Source organism: Chlamydotis macqueenii, chromosome Z, assembly GCF_036417535.1.
Source record: "Chlamydotis macqueenii isolate bChlMac1 chromosome Z, bChlMac1.mat, whole genome shotgun sequence".
Lineage (NCBI taxonomy): Eukaryota > Metazoa > Chordata > Aves > Otidiformes > Otididae > Chlamydotis > Chlamydotis macqueenii.
In genome coordinates, this window is record NC_141593.1 from 73,090,195 (window position 1) to 73,114,510 (window position 24,316).

At 44.7% G+C, this 24,316-nt stretch overlaps 3 protein-coding genes across 5 annotated transcripts in view; 2 read left to right on the forward strand and 1 right to left on the reverse strand.

Moving 5' to 3' along the window:
* Positions 1–5,487, reverse strand: part of BDP1 (BDP1 general transcription factor IIIB subunit) — a 55,935-nt gene extending 50,448 nt beyond the window's left edge. The window contains exon 1 of the mRNA XM_086770248.1: positions 5,272–5,487. Coding sequence (XP_086626374.1) covers positions 5,272–5,450 — 179 coding nt within the window. The 5' untranslated portion in view covers positions 5,451–5,487. The remainder of the gene's footprint in view (positions 1–5,271) is intronic.
* Positions 5,488–5,709: 222 nt separating this feature from the next.
* Positions 5,710–17,489, forward strand: SERF1B (small EDRK-rich factor 1B). Its single transcript, XM_086770467.1, has 3 exons — positions 5,710–5,895; positions 16,379–16,487; positions 17,010–17,489. Exons 1-3 carry the CDS (start codon positions 5,889–5,891, stop codon positions 17,080–17,082), a joined length of 189 nt encoding a protein of 62 aa, XP_086626593.1. The 5' UTR covers positions 5,710–5,888; the 3' UTR covers positions 17,083–17,489.
* An 805-nt stretch (positions 17,490–18,294) lies between these two features.
* On the forward strand, positions 18,295–24,201 carry SMN2 (survival of motor neuron 2, centromeric). 3 transcript variants are annotated; one of them, XM_086769974.1, is made up of 9 exons: positions 18,295–18,406; positions 18,492–18,563; positions 18,651–18,776; positions 19,063–19,236; positions 19,658–19,801; positions 21,201–21,272; positions 21,805–21,915; positions 22,829–22,914; positions 23,615–24,201. In XM_086769974.1, exons 1-8 carry the CDS (start codon positions 18,368–18,370, stop codon positions 22,883–22,885), a joined length of 795 nt encoding a protein of 264 aa, XP_086626100.1. In that variant the 5' UTR covers positions 18,295–18,367; the 3' UTR covers positions 22,886–22,914; positions 23,615–24,201. The 3 variants fall into 3 exon arrangements, with proteins under 3 accessions (XP_086626100.1, XP_086626101.1, XP_086626099.1); XM_086769975.1 differs by having other exon boundaries at positions 23,619–24,201; XM_086769973.1 differs by lacking the exons at positions 22,829–22,914; positions 23,615–24,201 and having other exon boundaries at positions 21,805–22,205.
* The last annotated feature ends 115 nt before the right edge of the window (positions 24,202–24,316 follow it).

Here is a 24,316-nt window from a genome sequence, read left to right on the forward strand (position 1 = left end):
TTTCCAGGGATGGGGCATCCACCACCTCTCTGGGTAACCTGTGCCAGTGTTCCACCACCCTCAGTGTAAAAAAATTTTTCCTAATATCCAGTCTAAATTTACCTCCCTCTATGTTAAAACCATTGCCCCTTGCCCTATCACAACAGGCCCTGCTAAAGGGTGTCTCCCAGTCTTTCTTACAAGCCCCCTTTAAGTACTGAAAGGCTGCAATAACGTCTCCCTGGAGCCTCCTCTTCTCCAGACTGAACAGCCCCAGCTCTCTCAGCCTGTCCTCATAGGAAAGGTGCTCCAGCCCTCTGATCATCTTTGTGGCTTCCTCTGGACTCATTTCAACGTCCTTGTTACGCTGGGGGCTCCAGACCTGGACGCAGTACTCCAGGTGGGTTCTCACGAGAGCAGAGTAGAGGGGCACAACCACCTTCCTCGACCTGCTGACCACGCTTCTCTTGATGCGGCCCAGGAGGCTGTTGGCTTTCTGGGCTGCAAGTGTGCATTGTCGGTTCATGTTGAGCTTCTCATCCACTAGTACCCCCAAATCTTCTCCTTGGGTCTGCTCTTGGTCCATTCTCTGCCCAGCCTGTATTTGTGCCTGAGATTGTTCTGACCCATGTGCACGACCTTGCACTTGGCCTTGTTGAACTTCATGAGGTTTGCAAGGGCCCACCTCTCCAGCCTACTTTGATCATTTTTACTACAATCCATCTGAACATTCCTCTTAGACCTTTGCAAGTAGATGGTATGTAAAACCATGAATTCCAGAACAATTTCAACAGTCAGACTGGCTGCTGTTATTCTACTGCTCAAACTCAATGCATCAGAAGTAGCCTTATACAGGCAACAAATTTTAAATACGAAAGCTTTCCAGGGAAGTTAAGTATTTTTTTCCATCTCTTACGCAGAAATACTGGCAAATTTGCTTGCAGTTTGACAATCATTATTATCTTCCTAAACCTGCAGACTCCTCCAGTGTTTGGTTCCTTGGCTGTTGCTCACATTAATACTGTAGCAGAATTATACCTGAGTCATAAAGAGTTTTTTAAATTCTACATTGGAACCACGCCTTGTTTCTGTATATAAGAACAACTACACTCATGATTCACTTATCCATCTTCAAAAACAGTCAGAAGACAATGCCTTTGAAGGGATACAAGAAAAGCATAAACATACAGTGAAACTTTTCCAAATTCTCTCCAGCTACTGTCTGTGACTCAGTCAAATGCTGCAGATGATGTTTGTGTATTTAACAGCCTCTGTAAAACGGCTGAATCCATTTGTCCCACACTGTGATTTTATATACAGTTTAGTACACAGAACACCCCTCAGAAAGGGGTTCATCAGCCTTACTACATGGTACTTGTTTGTGTGTTTTGAACGAGATTCTTGCAAGTTCCATTCAAAACCCTATTTTCTGTACAGCAAGAGACCACATCTCCACATCACCTGTGTTTTGAGGAGTTTTTAATCAGTGTCACACCAGAGTTCTGAATAGTTAAATATAATTTAGCAGAAACAGTGTTTACTAAAAAAAAAAAAAAACCAAAATCTTATACTCAGAGAATTTTCATTTCCCTGATAATTAACAGAACTCATTCAGCATTTAAAAAACAAACCAAAGTAAAGTCACTGACACTACAGATACAGGTTTGAGCAGCTACGAATGCCTTAGGTTTGAAGGATAAATATGAAAGATATTTTCACATTTGCCGTTACTTTTCTTACAGATCACACAACAAACACATTGTGCTGTATGTCACCAATTACTGCACTCAGGAAGTCAAACTGTTTGACTTCCCTCAAATCACCTCTTCCCGAATCTCCAGAGACACCCAAGAGGCTGTTGTAGTTTAGCTCCACTTGGGACCAGATTACGCAGGCTCTCACTTACTCCCTCCACCCTCTGAGGGAACCAGGGAGAGATAATATATGGAAAAAGGCTCGAGGTTTGAGATAAGGACAGGGAGAGATCATTCAAATTACCGTTATGGGCAAAACAGACTCAACTTGGGGAAAATTATTACTAAAATCAAAGCAGGACAACGACAAAGAGAACAAGATAACCTCCCCCCACCCCTCCCTCTTCCCAGGCTTAACATTATCTCTACCTCCTTCCCCTCCCTGAGCGGCACAGGAGGAAAGAGGGAATGGGCGTCATGGTCCCCGCCATGGCGCATCTCATTTTACACCACTCCTTTCTCATCAGGGTAAGAACTCCTCACATTCCTCCCCTGCTCCAGCGTGGGGTCCCACCCATGGGCTGCAGTCCTTTGTGAAACTGCTCCAGCGTGGGTCGTTTTTCTACAGGGTGCAGTCCCTCCAGAACAGATGCACCAGCACAGGCCCTCCATGGGCCACAGCCTCCTTCTGGTCTCCACCTGTCCCGGCGTGGGGTCCTCCACGGGCTGCAGGGGGATCTCTGCTCCTGCGTGGGCCTCCATGGGCTGCAGGGGCACAGCCGGCCTCACCAGAGGCTGCAGGAGCATCTCAGCCAGGAGCAGCATTACTCCTCCCCCTCCTCCCTCACTCACCTTGGCGTCTGCAGCCGCTCCTCACACAGGAAATCCTTCACGACTGGCTCAGGCAGACGCCTCTCAGGTTCTCTTCGCATCTCCTCTCCACTTCTTGCAGCTGGGCTGGGCTGAGTAGGGCCCAGACGGCCACCCAGCTCGTGCCTCCCCCTCTCTGTCCCCACTTCAGCTTCTTTGCATCTTTCTCCCCCCCTCCCCCGTTTCTCCCCTTCTTAAATATGTTATTGCAGAGGCGTTATCAGGGAAAATTCTGCTACCAATTGGCTCGGCCCTGCCCAGCAGCAGGTCCACCCTAGGCCCAGCCGAGTCCACTGGACAACGGGGAAACAACTTCTAGAAGCTTCTTACAGAAGCTACCACCCCCTCATTAAATAAAACCAGAACAGAGGCCGATCTTTAAAATGCATTATCTAGAGAGACAGGTCCCCAAGGCCTCCTCTCTCCTATTTGGTTGCTATATGCCTTCCAAAGCAATCAGAAAACTTTTAAGAACCAGCTATTAATGGAATCTGGGCTGACCAAACAGGGGCAAGAAGGGAGCAGCTCTCACCTGTGCCTCTTCTACTTGCTCCCAGGACTAAAAATTCCCCTGAGCGTCTACCACATGTCTCTTCTTATATGCACATCATTTTCCCAACCTGCACTTCTGCAAAGAAGCTCTTTCTTAGCCACATCCCACACAATTCACTGCGCTGACAAACTGAAGAGGTTTACACCCTACATTCAACACGAGCAACTTCCATCACAAACAGTCTTAAATGTCTCACAACTGCTCTACTTTTTCTTTAAAACAGCAGGATGTGGTTTTGTGGATTTGTACACTTGCATACTTTCCACATTCATCGAAGAAAATATTTTATAAGCCTGTTACTTACATGGCAAAGGTCTATTTTTCAAGCCACATGAAGAGATCCCTTAGAATATTCTCCCTTTCAGAATGGCATTGGTGTCTAGTTTTGAAATTTATAATTAGATTACACTGACGCACCCACGGAATTACAAACACAAAAATCTTTAATAAATCTACTGAATCAGTAGCAGTACCACATAATTGAAAAACAGAAACTATGTCTTTAAGAAAAAAGTATTGGATAACAAAAGATCCAGTAACCTGATCTCTAATACATAAATTTTACAAATAAAACTTGAAAGAAAAACATCCTTACAGTACAATGCAAAACAAATTTAAGTATAAAACAAGTAAGAAAGAAATTGAATAACAGGCAGCATGAGTTTGCTACAGACATGCCACGCCAACTACTCTAATACCTGAAATTCTAGTCACAGGAAACAGAAGACTGTAAGAAGACCTTGTATTATGTCACAAAGGACAAGTTTCAACTAAAAGAATAGAGGTATTCCATGCAAGATGCAAAAACAGATAGTTAAAAGAAGTGAGAAGGCTGTTCTGAAGAGCAATTATCAGACAAGGGAAATGTCCTGAAGAACTGGCCTGTACTGCTTTTGGTGGGGACAGAATTAATTTTCATCACAGCACCTCATATTGGGGCTATGTTTCAGATTTTGACCAAAATAGTGCAGACAGCACACCCATGTTTCAGCTACTGCTGAGTGGTTCTTACACAGCATCAAGGCCGCTTCTCACACTGCCCTGTCAGTGAGCAGGCTGGGGGTGCAGAAGAAGTTGGGAGGGGACGCAGCCAGGAGAGCTGACCCCAACTGACCAAAGCCATATCCCATACCACCCGGTGTTGCATTCAGCAGTAAAAACTGGGAGAAGAAGGAAGAAAGGAGGACATTCAGAGTTCCAGTGTTTGCTTGCCCAAGTAACCATTACATGTGATGGAGCCCTGCTTTCTGGAGATGGCTGAACACTTGCCTGCTGATGGGAAGTGGTGGATGGATTCCTTATGTCACTTTGCTTACATGTATGGCTTTCACTTAACCTATTAAACTGCCTTTATCACAGCTCATGAGTTTTTGCACTTTCGGCTTTTTGATTCTCTGCCTATCCCACCGGGGGTCAAAGGGGAAGCAAGCAAGCAGCCATGTGGGGCTTAGTGGCCAACTAGGGTTAACTCACAACGGGGAGTTACCATGCATTTCCATTGCAATGAAAGGCACTTAAAAAATTAACAATCAAAATGTAGAAAGTCAGAATTTCTCCCTCACCAACGCACGAAGATGTTAATATGAAGCAGGAAGTGCTGCAAGAATGCAAAATCAAAGTCATTCAGTTGCGGAGCACAAAGAATTTTGCTGTACACAGCAAACTGGAGCGCCCTGCTGCTGCAGTGCCTGCAGAACTGAGTATCGGACCACTCTAGGCCCCTCCTCCACAGTTTTAACTTATGTATTATTTCAAGCACTTGCTGTGCAACCGCAGTAAAGAAACGCTGGTTTTGCTGAGCCTGCAGATGCACCAAAGCCCCAGAAGTCATTGTCCGATTACCACGTACACAGCCGTCACCAGGCACCGACCGGAGGGCTGTGCAGCACCTCCATTTCGGGAGGTTCTCAAGACGAGAGAACCCCAGACCAAAGCACCGACAACCAGGAGGTGACAGGCCCGGGCAACAAGCGTTACCGGAGAGCCAGCCACCACCGCAGCCCAAGGGGCTTGTGAAGGGCAGCGGGGGAGGGGGCGGGTCCCCACATCTCCCCAGGCCCGTCGCACTCACGGGGATCCGCGCCCTGGCAAGACCCCGCCGGGACAGCCCCGCAGCACGGCCCCACCCCGCTCCCCCCACACCCCGGGCTACCGCGGGGCCCGGGTGGGACTCACCTCTCGGCCCGCTGCGCGGCCGGGGGGGGCTCTGCCGTCGCTCCCGCCGCAGCCTCTGCTCTGGCAGCCGCCGGGGAGCCCGAGCCATGAGGCTCCGGTTCCGCCGCGCCGCCGGCGCCCCTGCCCGCGCCCGCGGGTCGCACGTTGGGCCGCACGGTGAGGCGGGACCGGCGGAACATGATGGCGGCGGCGCGCGGCCCGGTACCGCCGCGAGCCCGGCTGCCTCACGGCATCTCACCCTCCCCGGCGGCCGCCGCGACGTCATCGGCGCGCGGCGGCAGGAAGAGGAGGGGCGACAGGGGGCAGCGCCCGCCCTGCGCTGTGAAACGTTCGAGCGTCTTTTGGTGGGTTTTTTTTTTTAATTTTTTAATTTTTTTTTTTTTTATTTTTTTAACGTTCCGTGGTGATTTTAACCCACAACGATCGGCAGCACTTTCCACTCGCTTGGAACTAGCCGGCGGGTTGGAGCGGGCGTTTGGGCGGCGTACCGCCTCCCGCGCGGCGCCGTGACGTCAGGGGCCGGCGAGCCGTTATAAGCGGCGTCCGCGGCGGCGCTGAGAAGGTTCTGGCAGCCGGTTGGCGGTGGGAGCGGTGCTGCGCGGCCTCAGCGTCTCGCCATGACCCGTGAGTGCTGGCCGGCCTCGGGGAGGTTGGGGACACGCAGCTCCCGCGGAGCGGACCGGGCGCTGGGCCGCTCCACCGGGGCGACGGCGGCGGGGGGCCGGTGGGCCCCGGGCCAGCGGAGAAGCGCGGCCTGGGCAGCCCGGCGGTGGATCCGGGTTTGGAGTGTTGCTGACATAACAAAGGCTTTAAGTTTCTGCTTACAGATGCAGTAGACACTCCAAGTCCTATCTTGCTATTTAGAGTCCATCCACAGAGTTTCACCTTCTGTTACTCATGAACCCCATTGTTACCTTAAGAATATAGCGTTTTACTTAACTGACAAAGATAAAGAAGGAAAAACCGAGCCAAACCAGTGGCCTGAGTTTCTGAAGAATTTGTGACCATAAAAGGTGTCATAGTCTAGCCCCACTCAGGACCAAACTACGCAGTCTCTCACTCACTCCCGTCACCATCCCAGGGAATGGGGAGAGATAATGTAAGAAAAAGGCTGGAGGTTTGAGGTAAGGAGAGGGAGAGATCCTTAAAGTTACTGTTACAAGCAAAACAGACTAATTGGAGAAAACCATTTATTATTAAAACCAAAGCGGGATAATGAGGAAGATAACAAGATAACCTCCCCCCACCCCTCCCTCTTCCCATGCTTAACTTCATTTCAGTTGTCTCCACCTCCTTTCGCCCCCCTAAGCAGTACAGCTGGGGAATAGGGAATGGGGGTAAGGTCAGTTCATCACTTGTTGCATTACTTCCTCCTCAGGGTAAGAACTCCTCACCTTCCTCCCCTGCTCCAGCATGGGGCCCTCTTCCATGGGGTGCAGTCCCTCTGGAATGGCTGTCAAAGCAGGCCCTCCACGGGCCACAGCCTCCTTCAGGCATCCGCCTGCCCCTGTGTGGGGTCCTCTGCGGGCTGCAGGGGCATCTCTGTGCCTCCATGGGCTGCAATGGAATCTCTGCTGAGAGTAACATTACTCCTTTTCCTTCCTCACTGACCTGCAGCTGTTCCTGTATCAAGAAATTCTTCACAATCAGCAGGCGGACGCTTATCAGGTTCTCTTCATATCTCATCTCCTCCACTTCTTGCAGCTGGGCTGGGTCGAGTGAGGCCCAGGTGGCTGCCCAGAGGGTGAGGGCCACAAGGCTTACACCTCCCCCTCTCTGCCCCTGCTTCTTCACTTCAGGTTTTGTTTTTTTTTTTTTATTATTTTTATTTATCCTGCTCTTAAATATGTTATCACATAGGTGTTATTAGGGAACATTCTGTCACCAGTTGGCTCAGCTCTGGCCAGCAGCGGGTCTGTTCTAGACCCAGCCAAGTCCACTGGACAAAGAGGAAACTTCCAGCAGCTTCTTGTAGAAGTTGCCACTGTAGCCCTCCCACTAAACAAAACTAACACAAAAAAAAAACCAACCAGACAAGAACAGTACCCTCGAAGGCCATCCAGGACCTTTATGATGAAACCTGATTACTAATGTGCACACATAGAGATTGCTACATACCATTTTAAATAAGTATCAGGTTTCTGGGAATGGAAAGAGACTTCACAGAAATGATATGAATATGTGTGACTCCAATGTGTAACTGAACTCTGTGTTAGAATTCCAGTGCATATGCTTGGTGGAACAATCCCCATGTGCCTAGTGCTGCAATAAATAATGCCTGCTCTTTAACACTACAAGTTGTGTTGGAGAGGTTTTATCTGGATTTTCAGTAACTATTTGGCACCCCAGGTGGGACCCTGCTCCTAAGGCTTGATGGATCCACAGGATTGTGAGGTCTCCAGCGCGCACTGAAGGATTTTTCGGGGAGATCCTCTGACCCCTGGTCCAGTAAGTCTGGGAAGCATGGCATCTGGGTAAATTGGAATTCCTGATACCAGCTTTGAACATCCTATACGGCTACAGGGACACCTGGAGTATAAAATCTGTGAGTTTGAATCCTCAGACACATTGCATGCGTGACGAATCTTGGTATCTTGCGCAAATTGTGTGAAAGTAGTGTTGTGACTGAGATAGAGTGTATGGAGTTTGTCTAAGTGTAATAACACGTCATGTGTTGAGAATACTTTGGAAATGGGTTCAGGATCCTCAGTGAGGCGGGTGGAATTTTGAAAGCTTCCCCCTTAGGCTGCATTTTGAGGCATTGGAAAGATCTGGGAAGAGATGCTTTGACTCTTAGAAAACTTGTTGACTATTGTAATCCTTGGTGGCTGATGTATAAACTGGAGGATCAGGAGAAATGGCTGGTAAATGGGAGTTTAAATTACGATACCACATTACAGTTAATGCTGTTTGGTCACTGTGAAGCAAAATGACATGAAGTGCCTTATGTAGATTTGTTCTTTGCTTTGTGAAACCACCCTGAGTTGTGAAAGGATTGTAGTCAGATACCAAGTGACCCTTTAATATTAGCATTGGAAAGGGACCAAAAGAGAATTAAGGTGTTGTTGTTTGGCTTGTAGTATTGGTAAAAGGTGTACAAAGTACATACCGATGGAAGAGGAAGAAGTGGAATTATTGGTTGAACCAAGAGTGGAGAATAGCCAAGGAGGTGCTTGAGAAGTAGGAGAGGCAGATCCAGGACCAGGAGATATGTCAGAAGATGGATCTGACAGGGTCAGGTCCAGAGGAAGAAGAGGAGAGAGGAGTTACTCCGATTGGAAGAAGGACTCGGGGAGGAACAGGAAATAGAATAATACAGGCTCCACTGAGACAGGCTGTGAGACCTAATTGACCTGTAACAGAAAAAGTGCCTTTTCCTGTGATGGATTAAAGAGCTTGCTGGCGTTTATAGGGGGGATCCTAGGAAAACAGCTAATGCACTGGAAACGATTGTAAGAACCCAGGATCCTGACTGGAATGATTTGCAAGTAGTTTTGGATACCTTGCTGCTGGTTGATGAAAAGGCTTTGGTGATAGCTAAGGCAAGGGAAGAGGCTGAAAGGGTTCACGTACAGCAGAACTAAGCAGGTAATGTGAACGATCACTTCGCACCCATGGATCCTAGATGGGATCCTAATAATCGTGCTCATCAGGATTTATTGGCTAAATATCAGAGATTACTGGTGTATGGAATGAGATGTGCCTCCCCAAAGCCATGCATATGTCCAAATTGTATCAAGTGGTTGAAGGCAGCAATGAAACTCCCTCAGAGTTTTATGAGAAATTACTGGAAACTGCCCGAAAATGTACTGGCCTGGACCCTGACAAAGAAGGGGATGCATTACCCCTCGCATTTTTGTTCATAGGTCAATCTGCCTCTAATATCTGTTGAAAATCATAAAAATTGGAAGGGGATGATGCAAGGCAACTGCCTAGGCTTCTGGATGTGGCATGGAACATCTACAACAATAGGGAGGTGATCAAAAAAGCTAGGGAACGAAAATTGGTGGCAGCATTAATTAGGTCCAACAGTTTTTGGAACCAAGCACCACAAGGGAGAGGCAAGGGTTTAGGACAAGGGCAGGGACAGCCCAGAAGGGCTGGGAATTATGCACTCGATTTGGGAAAGGATCATTGTGCTTATTGCAAACAGAAATTACATTGGAAAAGGGATTGTCCACAGCTTAGGAGTGGGACAAGACCATGGGTTCCAAAAAGTACCTCAAGGTCGGCAGCAGAAAGAATTACTTTAGATGAGGACTGAAGTGGACCGGAGGTTCACTCAAAAGCTTCCTAGTTTAACCCTGGTCACATTAACGAATGTATAGACTTCCTGGGGATACAGGAGCTACTTATTTGGTAATTAACACTTGCTAAGGACAGCTAAGTCAGCAAACTGTCAGTTGTGGGTGCACAGGGTGAGAAGAAAACAGATCATTCTTTCAAGCCTTTGGATTTTAAGCTTGGCAAACAATGGGTAACTCATCAGTTCTTATATATGCCTGAGTGCCTGGTGCCTTTAGTCAGAAGAGACATATTGAATAAACTGAATGCGCAAATTACCTTTAACCAAGGTAAAATACAGGTTCGTATACCTGGAGTAAGTCTTTGGATACTCAAACTTTTGTATTACACCAAAGATCATGGGCTGAAAAAGAAATACCTGAAGAAGTAGAGAATGCTGTAACACTCCTGGTCTGGGTGACAGGAGCACCAGGATGTTTGTGGGCAGTGACTCCAGTTAAGGTTCTCTTGAAGCCTGATGTGAAATTGGTAAGACAAAAACAATATCCTTTGAAATGAGAAGCTCAAGAAGGATTAGCAGGTTTAAGTTGTGTGGCCTGTTAACTGAATGCCGTTCACAATTTAATACCCCTATCTTACCTGTCAAGAAGCCACATTCTAATGAATATATGTTGGTACAAGACTTGAGAGCTGTTAATCAAATAGTTCAGGATGTGCACCTGGTGGTGGCCAACCTGTATACATTATTAACAGTCAAAAAAGAGGAGGACGACTGGTTTACTGTAGTAGAGCTGAAGGACACATTATTTTGTATACCACTGCAAAAGGAGAGCCAGGAGATATTTGCATTTGAAAGGGAAAATCCTAAAACAGGAAGGAAAATGCAATTGACATGGACTGTGTTACCCTAAGGATTTAAAAATAGCCTGACCCTGTTCAGAAACCAGTTAGCTAAAGAATTAGAGACTTGGAAAGAAGAGAATGAAGAAAGCAGCCTGTTCCAATACGTTGATGATATCCTTTTGGCTCCTGACACTTGAAAATGTATATCCTTAACAATTGGTTTGCAGAACTTTTTAGGACAATCCAGATATAAGGTATCCAGAGGAAAGGCCCAAATAATGCAAATGCAGGTGTTTGTATCTGGGATTCACTGTCTCAAAAGGACTGCGGAGCCTCGAAACAGAAAGGAAGGGAGCCATTTGTCAAACCTCTGAACTGATATCAAAAAGAGAGCTTCAGGCCTTTCTAGGAATGGCTGGGTGGTGCCAGCTGTGGATTTTGAACTGTGGGCTCATTGTTAAATCATTATATGAGGTAATGAATGATTCAGATAATTTCTTGAGCTGGACACCTCAGTGCCAGAAAGACTTTAAAGAACTAAAGAAGGCACTGATGAAAGCAGGTGTCTGGCCACTCCGGCACTGCAATAAATAATGCGTGTTCTTTAACACTACAAATTGTGTTAGAGAGTTTTTATCTGGATTTTCAGTAACACCGAGGCTGAGGCTTCCTGCGTCCTGCCACCGTCCCAGGCATGAAGCAGAACCATCCTGACTCCATCCTACACTGGCTGTGTTGGAGGGCAAGGAGGAGGGGGAAAGACCACGATCCTCTGGAACAACAGTAACGCTCAATCCAGTCTGTAAACAAAGGGCTTTTATATCCCTGCCTAATACTTATTACTACATTGCTTAAATGGTGGTTGTTAAGGCTGTCATTGAAAGGGCAACAGTGAAACAAAAAAAAAGATTACTCAACAGTCAGAATCCAATATGACTGTTAAGCCAGTATTCTTTCTTGGCAGCACTGGGGATCGCTCCACCACGAGTGCTCCAACAAACAGGTGAAATAACAGAAAATGTATGTTGCAAAATCATACATATTCAACAGATTTCCGAGAACTAATTTATGTAAGCTATCCTGCAAATGTTCACCTTCACAGGCACATAGGTTCTTTCTAGTGGTCTTTGCGAGTCCTCTAGTGGTCGAGGGATGAAGTAAATACTCTTCCTTACTGTTTTTGCTAGTTGAACTTGAACCTTGAGTTTCTTTTCCATATAGGGTCTTGTTTTGGCTCATTGTTCTGCTTTTAAATTCTTTAAGCTCCCCCTTATCTTGTTTTTGGCTAGTGTCTGCTGAAAGAACTTTGTTTTTACTACTCCACTATTTCTCTCAAGGTTAGTTTACTTTTCACACCAGGATTACATGAACTTGGAGCAAACTCTATCAACAGGACTTGGTAATCATCACCCTGTCCAAAAGTAACGTTGCTGTATCTGCTCTAAAATGGCGGAGACCTGTGAAGCAAACCTAGAATGCTCTGGCTTACCTAACTGGTGGGGTTGTTTTGGCTTCTGCATATTATACGTGGCAATACAGAAATTGCCAGTGTTTAACTGAGGTGGTGCTTTTACATTTGCACTTAAAAATGCATAGCTTTGAATCCACTGTGCTGCTGGCAGTGCAGATGAAGACCTAGATCATAAAAAATTGTGCACAGGTCAGACCTTGAATGTGAGGAAGAGGCAGATTTATGGCTTTTGTTGGTGTTCTTTTTCCCTGTTCGCTGTGATGCTAAAATAAACATAGCTTAAGGTTAAAAAGAGCATCCCACATGTGAGCATAGCAGAGTCATAACATTTCCTTTTAGGATGACGTAGTTTAATACAGTATCTGAAATACCAGAGGTGTAGAAGTTGTAGTGTTCTACCGTACAGTGTAGTCTTAGTTTTAGTACATGTTTCCAGAGTTCAGCGCTTTGGTATCAATCAGACCCGGACTAGAGCCTGTGATTTCAAATGGACATATAGTAAAATGGAACAAGAGTGGATTGCTTATTAGCAACTACTTACTGTGCCTCTGAGCTCATAAATTTGTGGTATTTGTTGCACAGCCAAATGTCAGGCTACCAGAAAACTGAATAAATTTGTGAAGATGGTGATGACTAGATGGAGGTTTTTTGTCACTTGTCTTCTGTTGTTGCTTCGTGCTTGCATTAGACCACTCTGTTTACTTTTGCATTCTATTTTTAGGACATGGTTGCAGGCACTTTTCTTCTGCTCTGAGTTCTGACATATGATTAGATCCTTTGCTGTTCATAAAGAACTCCAGGGGTGACGACCTCAGTAGCCAATCCTTACTGCCATTCTCTTTGACCTCCTTACAGTAGAGATGATTACTGCTTGTTCCAGTGCTATTCAGAGGTCTTGGTGCTTATCTTTCTTTACAGGAATAGCTGGATCTTGGAGTTGGAAGGGCAGGGACAGGTTGAACTAAGGCCATGTCTTGCAGATGAAACAAAGAATTTCACTCAACAGTCAGAACCTAATGTGACTGTTAAGCAGGTATTCTTTATTAGCAGGACTGGGGATCGCTCCACCACGAGTGCTCCAAAGAACAGGCAAAATCACAGAGAATATATGTTGCAAAATCATACATATTCAACAGATTTTTGAGAGCTAATTTACATAAACATAGGATTTCCTGGAACTCATTAATATATGCAAATGTTCATCTTTGCGTGCACAGAGGTTCTTTCTGGTGGTCTTTGCGAGTCCTCTGGTGGTGGAGGGATGAAGTAAACACTCCTCCTCACTGTGTTTGCTAGTTGAAATCTGAGTCTCTCTTTCATGTAAGCTCTTGTCTTGGCTCATCGCTCTGCTTCTAAATTCCTTAAGCCCTCTTATCTTGGTTTTGGCTAGTGTCTGCTGAAAGTATGTTATGTTAAATTTTACAACTCTGCTGTTTTTTTTCTCTCAAGGTTAGCTTACATTTTCACACAAAGATTACATGGCTATGCAGGATATAGTGATTACAATTGGAACACATCATTCGTTAGCTTGGAGCCAACTCTTATCACAGAGACAGGCAAGGATGGGGATGCTCGAGCATAGGTATAAGCAGGAATGGTATACTGGTCTTTATGTGGCAGTTCGTGCTTGAATTTCACGTTACAGGAAGGTGAATTGTCTTCTGTCAGAACTGGATCACACTTCATGGAAGATTTAGGTTGATGCTGTAGAATGTAGAAAAAAATTCCCTTGGAGCTAGGGATACTCATTCAGCATCCCAGGTGAAGTACTGGGGCCAAACAGACCTTGCCAAAGTGTACTTAAAAGCAGGGATGGTACAAGTAAGTTTCTTTTCAAATATTTGTTTGGCTCTGTATGCCTTGTGTGCATACTGTACTGCTGTACTTTTCTAACTCCTCTGCTTTGCTGTGCAGAAGTGACAGCCAAGCTTTTTAGTGATGCTATTCCTTTTGGTTCTTAAGTTGACAGTCCTACTATGTGTATGGACACTCTGCAAACACCCTGCACAATGTTTGCTTGGAAATGAAGGAAGTGCATAAGGTTAAGGGTGGAGGATAACTGCTATTGAAATTCTGACTATAGGAGCATGTTTTGACTTCCTGCCTCTTTTTCTTCATGGTAAAAGAAGAGACTTTGTTTCTTTATGGACCACAGCTGTTTGATTGCTGCTAACTTGTTCAGATGACTTTCATGCCTCCTGAGCACCACAAAACTCAAGAACCATTTATAGCCTGGAATGTCATCTGCTCATGAGTCATCAAGTTCTAATCAACACCATACTGCCAGAAATTGCTGTTTCACTTCAGTTTCTGAACAAATAGTGGCCATTCTTCTCTGTGGACTCTGGTGACAGGTTCTCACTGAATGCTAGCGAGGAGGATAGAGCAGGAGTTCTCTTAGCTTTTTCAAAAGGTAGTACTTGATGTCCTGTCACAGACAAAGTATATCTTCCAAGGCAGGAGCAGCCCTCAGGAAGCAGCAGTCATAGTATGCTGTTTTCATTTGGGTTTCTAGCACCTCTTACCAGACATCCTGTTTCTGGAGGGTTGCTTTTCTCTATTTGTTGACATGACAGGTACTTTTATCAGCAGAGAAACTGGGTAAGTAGAAAGGTGTGGATCATATAAACAGGTTGGTGTTTAAAATTGACCTAGTCCTAAACTGCTTCAATATACTTGAAATTACAGGCACTTGAAGATTGGAAAGATCTCTTTCTTCAAGACTGAAAGATGTCATGGATAGTCTTCAGACTGGAGAGAGACTGAAAAGAGGCACAACAGAAATTATGGGGAGGTTGAGCTTTTATTTTTGAGGGCAGAAAAATGATTGTTTGTTCAACAGCACAAGTGATTATGCCTAGCATATCTGGAACACTTTGAGTCCAAAAGAAGCAGCGCAGGAAGAAATACCAAGCAAGTGAACCAGCTCTGGCAGCTTAGAGTAGACTAGAACTGCTGTAAGGAGTCAGCTAATGCAGAAGAGCTTGTAATAGTGATGGCTGTGGTCATTGTCTGGAAGAGCCTGCATATTTAGATGGAGAGTTGCATCTGCTCTGAGCAGCAGTTGGGTTGTGCTGGTTTTGATGTCATGCCCTCATGCAATCTTTTTGATAAGACAACGTGACTGCCTAACTTGACAGCAGTGCAGGGGACTGGTAGTCCTGGCGAAAGCTGGCTGTCCTCTGAAGAGGTGCCCGTTATACTGACAACAGTGACGTGGTTTTGTGTCTTTACATAATGTTACTGTTGTTAATGTTACTGCTAAGCACGTGGTAAGGCCATACTTAAGTGCTATGCTTGACTTCAAATAAAAAATATTTTGAGGTCACCTCTTTAATAGTATTTGAGTGTAATTAATTTAGTAGACTAGCAGTCCATCAGAAGCAAAGTAGGTAGAACAGCTTAACTGTGCCCTTGCTGCCAAGTTAAGGGAACACCTAGATAGAGAAACTTATAAAATTAGAAGATTGAAAAATGCAGATGTTGGTTTACAATGAAATCTCAAACGAATGCATGGGAAATAAAGCTACAAACAGAAGCCTGTAATAGTGCATGGAAGGAACCTCTCTAAATGCTTGTTTGGTGATTCCTTCAATAGCATGAAAATACTCTCACATGTGAAAGGCATTAGGGTTGTCCACCCTAAGCAGGGACATATGCAAAAATGAATTAAACCTCCATGCAGATAGATGCTTGTGTACTATGTGGTCTACTCTGCTTTCATGGTTCCCAGAGTAAGGCAACTGTAGCATTTGATAGTGCTAGCTCAGCTTCTGCAGTATGTGTGCCCAATAATACCTTATGAATCCTGTGTTAAGTAGTTCTGGGGACTTTGTCCAGTAAAAAGTAAAGCCAAAGTTCCCATACGCGTTAACTAATACTAGTCATCTTCTGAGTGGCATCTGTGGAAGTATATTCTTTCTACAGATATACATGAGGCCCCTATAACAGCTGTTCCTAAGTAAGAGCGAGACTTAAAAAGTTCATGATGCTTGACCATGGGACGTGGTGGAATCTGTCAGTGATTTGTCAGACGATCTGTCAGTGAAACTTACAGCTCTTTGATTTTTTTATTTCTTAGAGGGCATTGGGAAGAGTTTGGGGAAGTTTACAAAATCTCTCAGGCTGCCCTCATTTTAATGCTGTTCTTTCTGTCTAAAATTAATTTGTAAGCTATATTGAATGCTGGAATCTGTTGGAGATAGAGAGGATGGCTCCTCTTTGCATGAGTTACTGTTGTCATTTTGCCCAGGCTATTGATGGGATAGTCTGCCTTCAGTCTTTTACTGGAAACTGCATTGCACTTCTGAAAGGAATGCTGGAATGGATTTTGGTGATGTCTTGGACATAACCTGTAGAAATGTAAATAGGAGAACTAACAGGATTTCATGCCTTCTATTGCGCACTGGAGGGGTAGGCTCTGATGGAAGATACTGCCATACCAACTCTACAGATCGATCTAAACCTTACCACCTTTATAATAGACTTCTACACAGGCAAACTGTGTGAAAAGTAGTGGTACCTGTATAACTGTGTATTATCTTACAGGTGGGAACCAGCGTGAACTTGCCCGCCAAAAGAACCTGAAGAAGACTCAGGAGATCCACAAAGGGAAGAGGAAAGAGGATAGCTTGTCTGCTTCTCAGAGAAAACAGAGGTAGGGTCTAGTACAGTTAAGTGAATTGGCTGGGCAAAATAGTAGGGGAAGATGGGTCAGAAAGAATCCAGTGTCTTAGCTGGAACAACATTTAAGGACCTTACTTTGATTCGTAGTCCATTCACATGCCAGAGCATAAACTGGGTGTAGCTTTCACTGTATCTGCTGTTAAACAGATTTATATTTCGTTAGACCTGTACAGCTTTTACTTCTTTTGAGTAGCTTTTGCCTGGTACGAACAGGAAAAGATTGTGTAATACTTTATTGCCCTCTACTTCTGAAACGAAAAGAATTATATAAAAGTCTACTAATCAAGTAACTTCTCTACTTACTTGTCTATCTCATAACATACTGTACTCAGAACCCCAGGATAATAGAAACGGTGTGCTCACCGCTGAGAAGTTTTATACTAATCTTTTTCCATTCTTGAAATGGGGTTGCTAAAGAGGAAAAACAAGCTGGAAGAGACTTTACTTAAAAAAACAGTGATCTGAAATCTAACTTTTTTTTTTTTCCTCACAGAGATTCTGAAATTATGCAGCAAAAACAAAAAGCAGCTAATGAAAGGAAGTCTCTGCAGGCACAAGGAAAATGAACGATGTGGAGAAGATGGAGTACCCCAATGAAGCAGAGGGCCTAGAAGATCATTCATAAAAGTGTCTGGCCATTAAACAATTAAATGTCTATCTTTCAGAGTTGTTCAACTAGCATTAGTTTAGAATATTTTCTGGTTAGCATATGCTTAGTTACCTGGAGTGGTTACACTCTTCTGCATGCATATGAATGAAAGTAACAAGAAATAGCTTTACTCCAGCTTTTCCTGCACTTGTTGGTTTCACTTAATGGTTCCAGTAACAATGAATTTACAGTTAGACCAGATTTTCTTGTCTTAATTCTTGAAATACAGCTTCAGAACATGAAAATGTTGCTTAACCTACAGAGGTCTGAACTGTAAATCTCACCTTAAATTATTTTTACAATAAAATGTTGCATGGAATACTGTCTAATCTGAAATGGCTGTGCTTGATAACTAGTTGGTTTCTAAGAAGTTACGAAGAACATAAAGACGAGCAATATAGTTATGTAAGTATAAGAACATACATGTGTAAGAAATGCGTACTGTAAGCAATATAATATGCAGCGGTGACTCTGCACTATAAAAAAGACGCCTATCAAGTTGTAAGCTTCACTGGTCTGTGAAACTGACTGAGTCTGCTGCTGACACAAACTTTAGAGAAGCTGCAGGCTGGATGTCAGTGAGTTGCAGGTGTAAGCAGATCTTGGAAGCTGCTGTGTTACTGAAGTGATTAAAAATTGCTGCTTAAACTGGCCTCAAGAATAAAACTTAGTGTGAGAAAACGCATGGCTTGCTTTACAGGCGTGTTTGAGCGTGTTGAGTCCTGACCACGGCAAAACGTTTCAATCTCTAGAAGGAGAGAACCGCCAAGCCTTCGTTTGTATAAATGCTACCGGATCCAAGGGCGTTTATTGTGAGCGGGCCGCTGGCGCAGCCCGAGGAGAGCCTGCAGGAAAGCGCAGCTGGTTTTGGCCGCGTAATACCTGCAGCGCTGGGACGTGGAGCGGGCTGACTTGGCTTGGCCTTGGTCCCTCTGTTCTGGGGTTGCCGGGCTGCCCCAGGTGGGCTTCGGGGCCGTCCGCCCAGGGGGTTTACACCAAATTCCGGTACGGGTCGGGCCGCTGCGTGCCGCGCTGCCCCAGACGCCACGCCCAGCGCTACCGGACGGCGGGCCCCGCCGCGCTCACCCACCAGGGGGCGCCCTCCCCCCGCTGTCCGGCCGGCAGGGAGCGGGGCCGCGGCGCGCCGGAAATGACGATACGGCGCTTGCGCAGCAGGCGGCCGCGCGGGGCCGGGGCCGGCCATGGCGGAGAGGGTGCTGTTCCGGCGTGGGACCGGGCAGGTGGGTGCCGGGGCCGGTCGAGGGCGGGGGGTGACCGGGAGCGGGAATTCGGATAGGCGGTAACGTGGTCTGTGGTCCTCCGCAGAGCGACGACTCGGACGTGTGGGACGACACGGCCCTCATCAAGGCGTACGACAAGGCGGTGGCCTCCTTCAAGGTAAGGGAGGCGGCCCGGGCGTAACTGGACCCTGGGCTGAGGCCGCTGGGTTGCCTGCTATTGTTTTTCTCCTTTGTCTTCCCGCAGAACGCTTTAAAAAATGGGGAGTGTTCGGAGCCTTCAGACAAACAGGAGCAGCGCCTGGGGACGAAGAGAAAAAACAATAAAAAGAACAGAAATAGAAAGAAGAGCAGCATGGTGCCTTTGAAACAGGTCACCTCTGCTGTAAATGTTAGTGATGCTCGTACTGCATGTTGTACTTCTGTGTGGTACTCAAAAGTAGCTTTTTCATCACCTTGAGGGTAACATTCTGGGGGGCAGGGTGTTAACGTTGTACATTTTATTGCTAGGTTACATTGAGCAATTTCCCTAAGTACAACGGAAAAACTTTTTGAGTGGGCGTTATTTTTCTCGTGCTCTGGACAAAATGGAACAAGGCATCTTTGTTTTTGATCGTTGATGTGTAGATATTTACTTGGCTCTCTTCCTTCTGTTGCAGTGGAAAGTTGGTGACAGCTGTAATGCTGTTTGGTCTGAGGATGGTAACATGTACCTAGCAACTATTGTCTCCATCAATCAGAAGAGAGGCACATGTGTTGTTACTTACACGGAATACGGCAATCAGGAGGAGCAGAACCTGTCTGACCTACTTCCTCTAGCCAACGATGAAACAGTAAATGGGATGGGGAGTTCTGGGGAGGGGAGGGACACCTTTTCATTCTCTGAAAAGGACAGAGAAAGTGGGAGAATCAGCTTTTCCCGTGTTTCTGGTAGTACCATGGTGTTCAGAGTGAGAATTGATACCTGATTCTGTTGTGAACGATGCGAGCTGATGGAGGGAATGAAAGTGTCCCTTTCTTAAACTCAACGTGGAAGAAAGGGAGGAAGCAACAAGAAATTCACAAGTGAAAGGATAGCATAACTAAGATGGTGAGCAGATAATATTATGAGGTTATAAGACGTTTCCTGAGTAGGACTGGGAGGGCCAGAGAGAGAGAAGGATGTGGATGGGCCTTACCAAGCTTTTTCACACTAAAACTGCTTCCTGTAACCTCCTGTTTAGTGTATCTCATAAAAATGTCTTGGTCTCCTAGAATGAAAATGAGACTCCGTATTCAACAGATGAAAGTGAAAAATCTTCCCAGTCACCTCAAAACAAAAACAACTGCACAAAAGCAAGATATTCCCCTCAAAACCTACGTTTTCCTATACCACCAGCAGCCCCAGGCATGGGAAAGGTAAGCTCAGCCATATCTGAAAGAATTCATATAGCACTGTTAAGCTTAGTGTCTAAATTCAGAGACAAAAGAATGGCATTTATTATTGCCTAGAAACCAAGAAACAGCATTTGGGAATGGATATACAGATATGCATGTTAGAACTTGTTGGTGTGCCAATTTATAATAATCTGGCTGTAGTGTAGTTGTTTTATAGTGCTCAAGTTTAGTGAGCAAAGCCTTCTTCCTAGCTAACTGTCGTAGTTTAGCCCTGCTCAGGGCCAAGCTATGCAGTCTGTCACTTGCTTTCCCCACTCTCTGAGGGAATCGGGGAGAGATAATAGAACAAAAAGGCTGGAGGTTTGAGATAGGGACAGGGAGAGATCTTTAATGTTACCATTACGGGCAAAACAGACTCAACTTGAGAAAATATATATGTTTATTATTAAAAACAAAGCAGAATAATACGAGAGAAAAGAAAAACACCTTCCCCCCACCCCTCCCTCTTCCTGGGCTTAACTTAATTTCAAATTATCTATCTCTTTCCCCTCTGTGAGCAGCACAGAGGGGAAATAGGGAATGGGTGTTATGGTCAGTTCATCATACATTGCTTTAAGCTGCTCCTCCCTCCTTGGGGAAAAAGCTCCTTGCATTTCTCCTCTGCTCCAGCGTGGGGTCCCTCCCATGGGCTGCAGTCCTTCATGAACTGCTCTGGCACGGGGCCCTTTTCCACGGTGCAGTCCCTCAGGAACCAGCTGCCCCAGCACAGGCCCTCCACGGGCCACAGCCTCCTTCAGGCCACCACCTGCCCTGGTATGGGGTCCTCCCCGGGCTGCAGGGGGATCTCTGCTCCTGCGGGGGCCTCCATGGGCTGCAGGGGCACAGCCGGCCTCACCAGGGGCTGCACCACGGGCTGCAGGGGAATCTCTGCCCGCAGCACCATTGCTGCTCCCCCTCCTCCCTCACTCCCCTCGGCGCCTGCAGCCGCTCCTCTCACAATAAATCCTTCACGACTGGCTCAGGCAGACGCCTCTCCGGTTCCCGTCACACCTTCTCTCCTCCCTTCTCTTGGCCAGGCCCAGTTGGCCCAGTCGACTGCCCGGCGGGAGGCCAGAGGGTGAGGGCCACAAGAGTCCTGACTTCCATTCTCACCTCCACACAAGTGGGCTTTGTTTGGCCCCAGGGTGAAGCAAGCAATGGAGTCATCGAGGATAAGTTTTCAGAAGATTATCCACCTGTGAGGAGTGATTCTTTTCAAACAACATTGAACAGGAGTAGCAAGCAAATATTTCAGCCAACAGTGTGTTTTTCTCAAATTAAATTAGGATAGAGGTGGCTAGGTTTTTCTTCTGCTTGTCTCTTAACATCCTAACTCCTGAAATTTAATTTTAATTTGCACTGTTATTTTTTTTCAATGTAGTCTGGATCAAAATTCAGGGCATCTCCATCGTTTTTGTCCTGCTGGCCCCCACCCTTCCCAGGAGGACCACCAGTAAGTGATGGGAGAGTGAGGACGAAAGTGTCAAAGATGAGTATTGGTTATCTCAAGTTTTCTAACTGAGAATGTGGTCGCTGCCTATGTTTTTAGAACACATTTCTGTGTTAGTCTCTATTTTCCAGGTGTTTGGTAATGCATTCAGTTAAAAGTGTTAGGGGAATCTAATGCACAAGGTCTGTTCTGCACTCATTTTAGTGACAGTGAAGCTGTTGGTAAGAATATCAAGAGAAAAATTATTTGAAGGAACTACACCTTACATTTGGTTAACAGCATTTCACTGATGCAGATAAATATTTTCCCCTAATAAATTCTTTTGTGCGCAGTCAAGCTACAGGAATCCTGTTTCTCCCAGGCTTTGGAAATTACTTGTTTTCAGAAAATACCATCTTACTTGAGTCCTTTTCAGAGAATATATCGAGGATATGCTCACGTTCTTCAGTTTTGCATTGTAGATTTTAGAACTGGTAGCTTTCTAACCTGCAATATACTCTGTTGAAACACAGACATTTCCTTTGTGATTTCTTAGTTGATTCCTCCTCCGCCACCGATGAGGCCAGACTCTCCTGAGGACGATGAAGCACTGGGGAGCATGTTGATCGCCTGGTACATGAGTGGTTATCACACTGGGTATTACCTGGTACGTGCCACTGTTGTCTTGAAATGTCTTTGTAATTTTGCTGTTGTGTTGCTGCTGCTGTTCTCATCAAGAAGTTAGACAGGGAGGGCTGCTTTTTACATCTCTTATTTTCGTTTATGATAGCTAAGCTTAAGGTTATTTTGTATTGTGTAAGTTTTTTTGTCCTTGAGTAGAATCACATGAGCCAGCATATCTGTATAGTCAATGTTGTTGTAGCCCTTTGTTCCGCTGGAGGGGTCCCATGAGGTACTTTTATAGCCAGTGTTTTATAGCCATTCTGAAACAACTGGTTCTGTCTTTGTGGAGAGGTGGAATAAATCTGAATATGTTTATTATTCAGTAGTCTTTGTCGACTTTCTTTGAGTATGAGTGGTAGTATCACATTTAGGATCAGATTTGGCATTTTTGCAGAGACTATCCTTCAGTAATTGTTTCAGGTGATTGTGAAGGTCCAGCAGGAGCCATCAGCGTAGTTACGTAAAATCTGTGACATGGAATATTGATTTCTGTTTTCCTTTGTACACTTAGGAAGAAGGAAAATTACAAAAGGAATTCAAGTCTTCATTGGGGAGGTTGGAAAGGGGGAATTTGGTAGCATAGGGTATCTTCAAAACACTAGTTTTGGAATTTCTTGCTTCATATTATATGTAATTTCGGATTGCATTGATTTACTTTTAATTGAACAAGAAATATATATTTGAAATTGTTCTGTAGAGCCACTGATTATAAAAAAGACATGTAGTTTGGCTTTTGTCCTTTTTAAACTGCCCTTTCTGATTTCCCCAAAGAGTTAAAAGCTATTCTTCATTTGTAAAGGACTGAAAAAAAATTGTCCAAATATGTTTTTGTTCTGCAACTAAATTTTTATTTCCATGTTAGTAAAAGCAAGACCCTACTAAATTGTATCCTGTAGGGTTTAAAACAAAGTCGAATGGAAGCGGCACCGGAGAGAGAAGCACATGCAAAGTAACTGAATATCCGTCGTTGATTTGAAAGATTGTAAGTATTGTAATTTTGTGCTAAATAAAGATACAGTCTTGCTTGACAAATTTGTTTGAAACTACAGTTCATTTTAGAAGCTCTCAAGAAGTTTTGAATTCTGTGCAAAAACTGTGAGCTTTGAGACTTCCATCCATTCTCTATGAAGACCACATCTGCCAGTATTAATGCCTTCTTTGCTTAGCAGCCGTAGAATAATATTTTCTTGACTAGAAGTATTTTATTGCTCTGAGAGAGGTTTAACTACAGCATCTCTCTACATCAGGATTAATGATGCAGCTGACTTGAACTGTTAAGAGTTACATTATTTATTTATGGGCTATTTTGAAAGTAAAAAGTTAAGTGAGTGCAGTTTTTGCATCTATCTACGTATCTTCAGGAGCAACTGCTTCTTTAAATAGATGGGATAGCAGGATGTTTAGCTAAACTTTGTTTTCAGGAGAAGATCAACATTTCCGTTTGATACTGCTGAGCAATTCTGTTCTCATTAGTTCAGTGCCTGTGCTGTTGTTTGAAATCCTTTGTTTAGAATTCTCAGTATATTGTTCAGTTCCTTATAGAACAAAAATTTATTCTCTTGGGGACCTGCTTTTCTGATTTTCTGTAACAACGTGTAATTTCTGTGCAGTTGAGTACTTCTTGTTTGCTTGTTTAAAATCAAAAAGCTCTTGTATACTAATTTTTGCTTGTTTTTTTAAAGCCAGGTACAAGTCTTTCCCACTGAGAGGTGTATATCACTTATGCACGGATGGTTTGTGGTGAATATCAGGATTTTATCAAGACAATTGATCTTAACATTTTTCTAAACATTGAGCTGCCCCTGATAAGAAGTAGACAAATATCTTGAAACGAGTAATTGTATGTGCATTGAAATAACCTATTTCTTAAAGATCTCTAGTCAAATGCATTTAGAAAGCACTGCAGCAATAAAGTATTTTTTAATTCCCTGAAACAATTTCAAGCGTTTTTACCACCTGATAGATGTAAGTCTTTTAACCCCAGATGATAGACTTCGTTTGTCTCCCACTTTAAGACCTGTTGTATTCCTCAGACTTTTTATCTGAATGGTAACACCAGAACTAGCAATTGCAGTATATTCTTTTAGGTGGCAGCTATGGCAGCCGTGTATGTTACCGTGGCCACTGGTGGCAACGGCCTGGAAAACGGTATTAGAAGAGATACCTTACGGGTCTGATTAGATCCTGAATATGACAGCTGGATTCAGAAAGGCTCATTTTTTTTTGTTTCAAATGCTTGTTAATAAAGTTCTGCTTCTCAAACTTTTAATTTAGGGGTGTGGTTTGTTTTGAGGTGTTTTTATTTTTACCTTCTCTAGATATGTCTGTTGGATGAATGGCTGAAATACACCAGAAAGTTTTTCTGTGGCTTTTTTTCTGAGTAC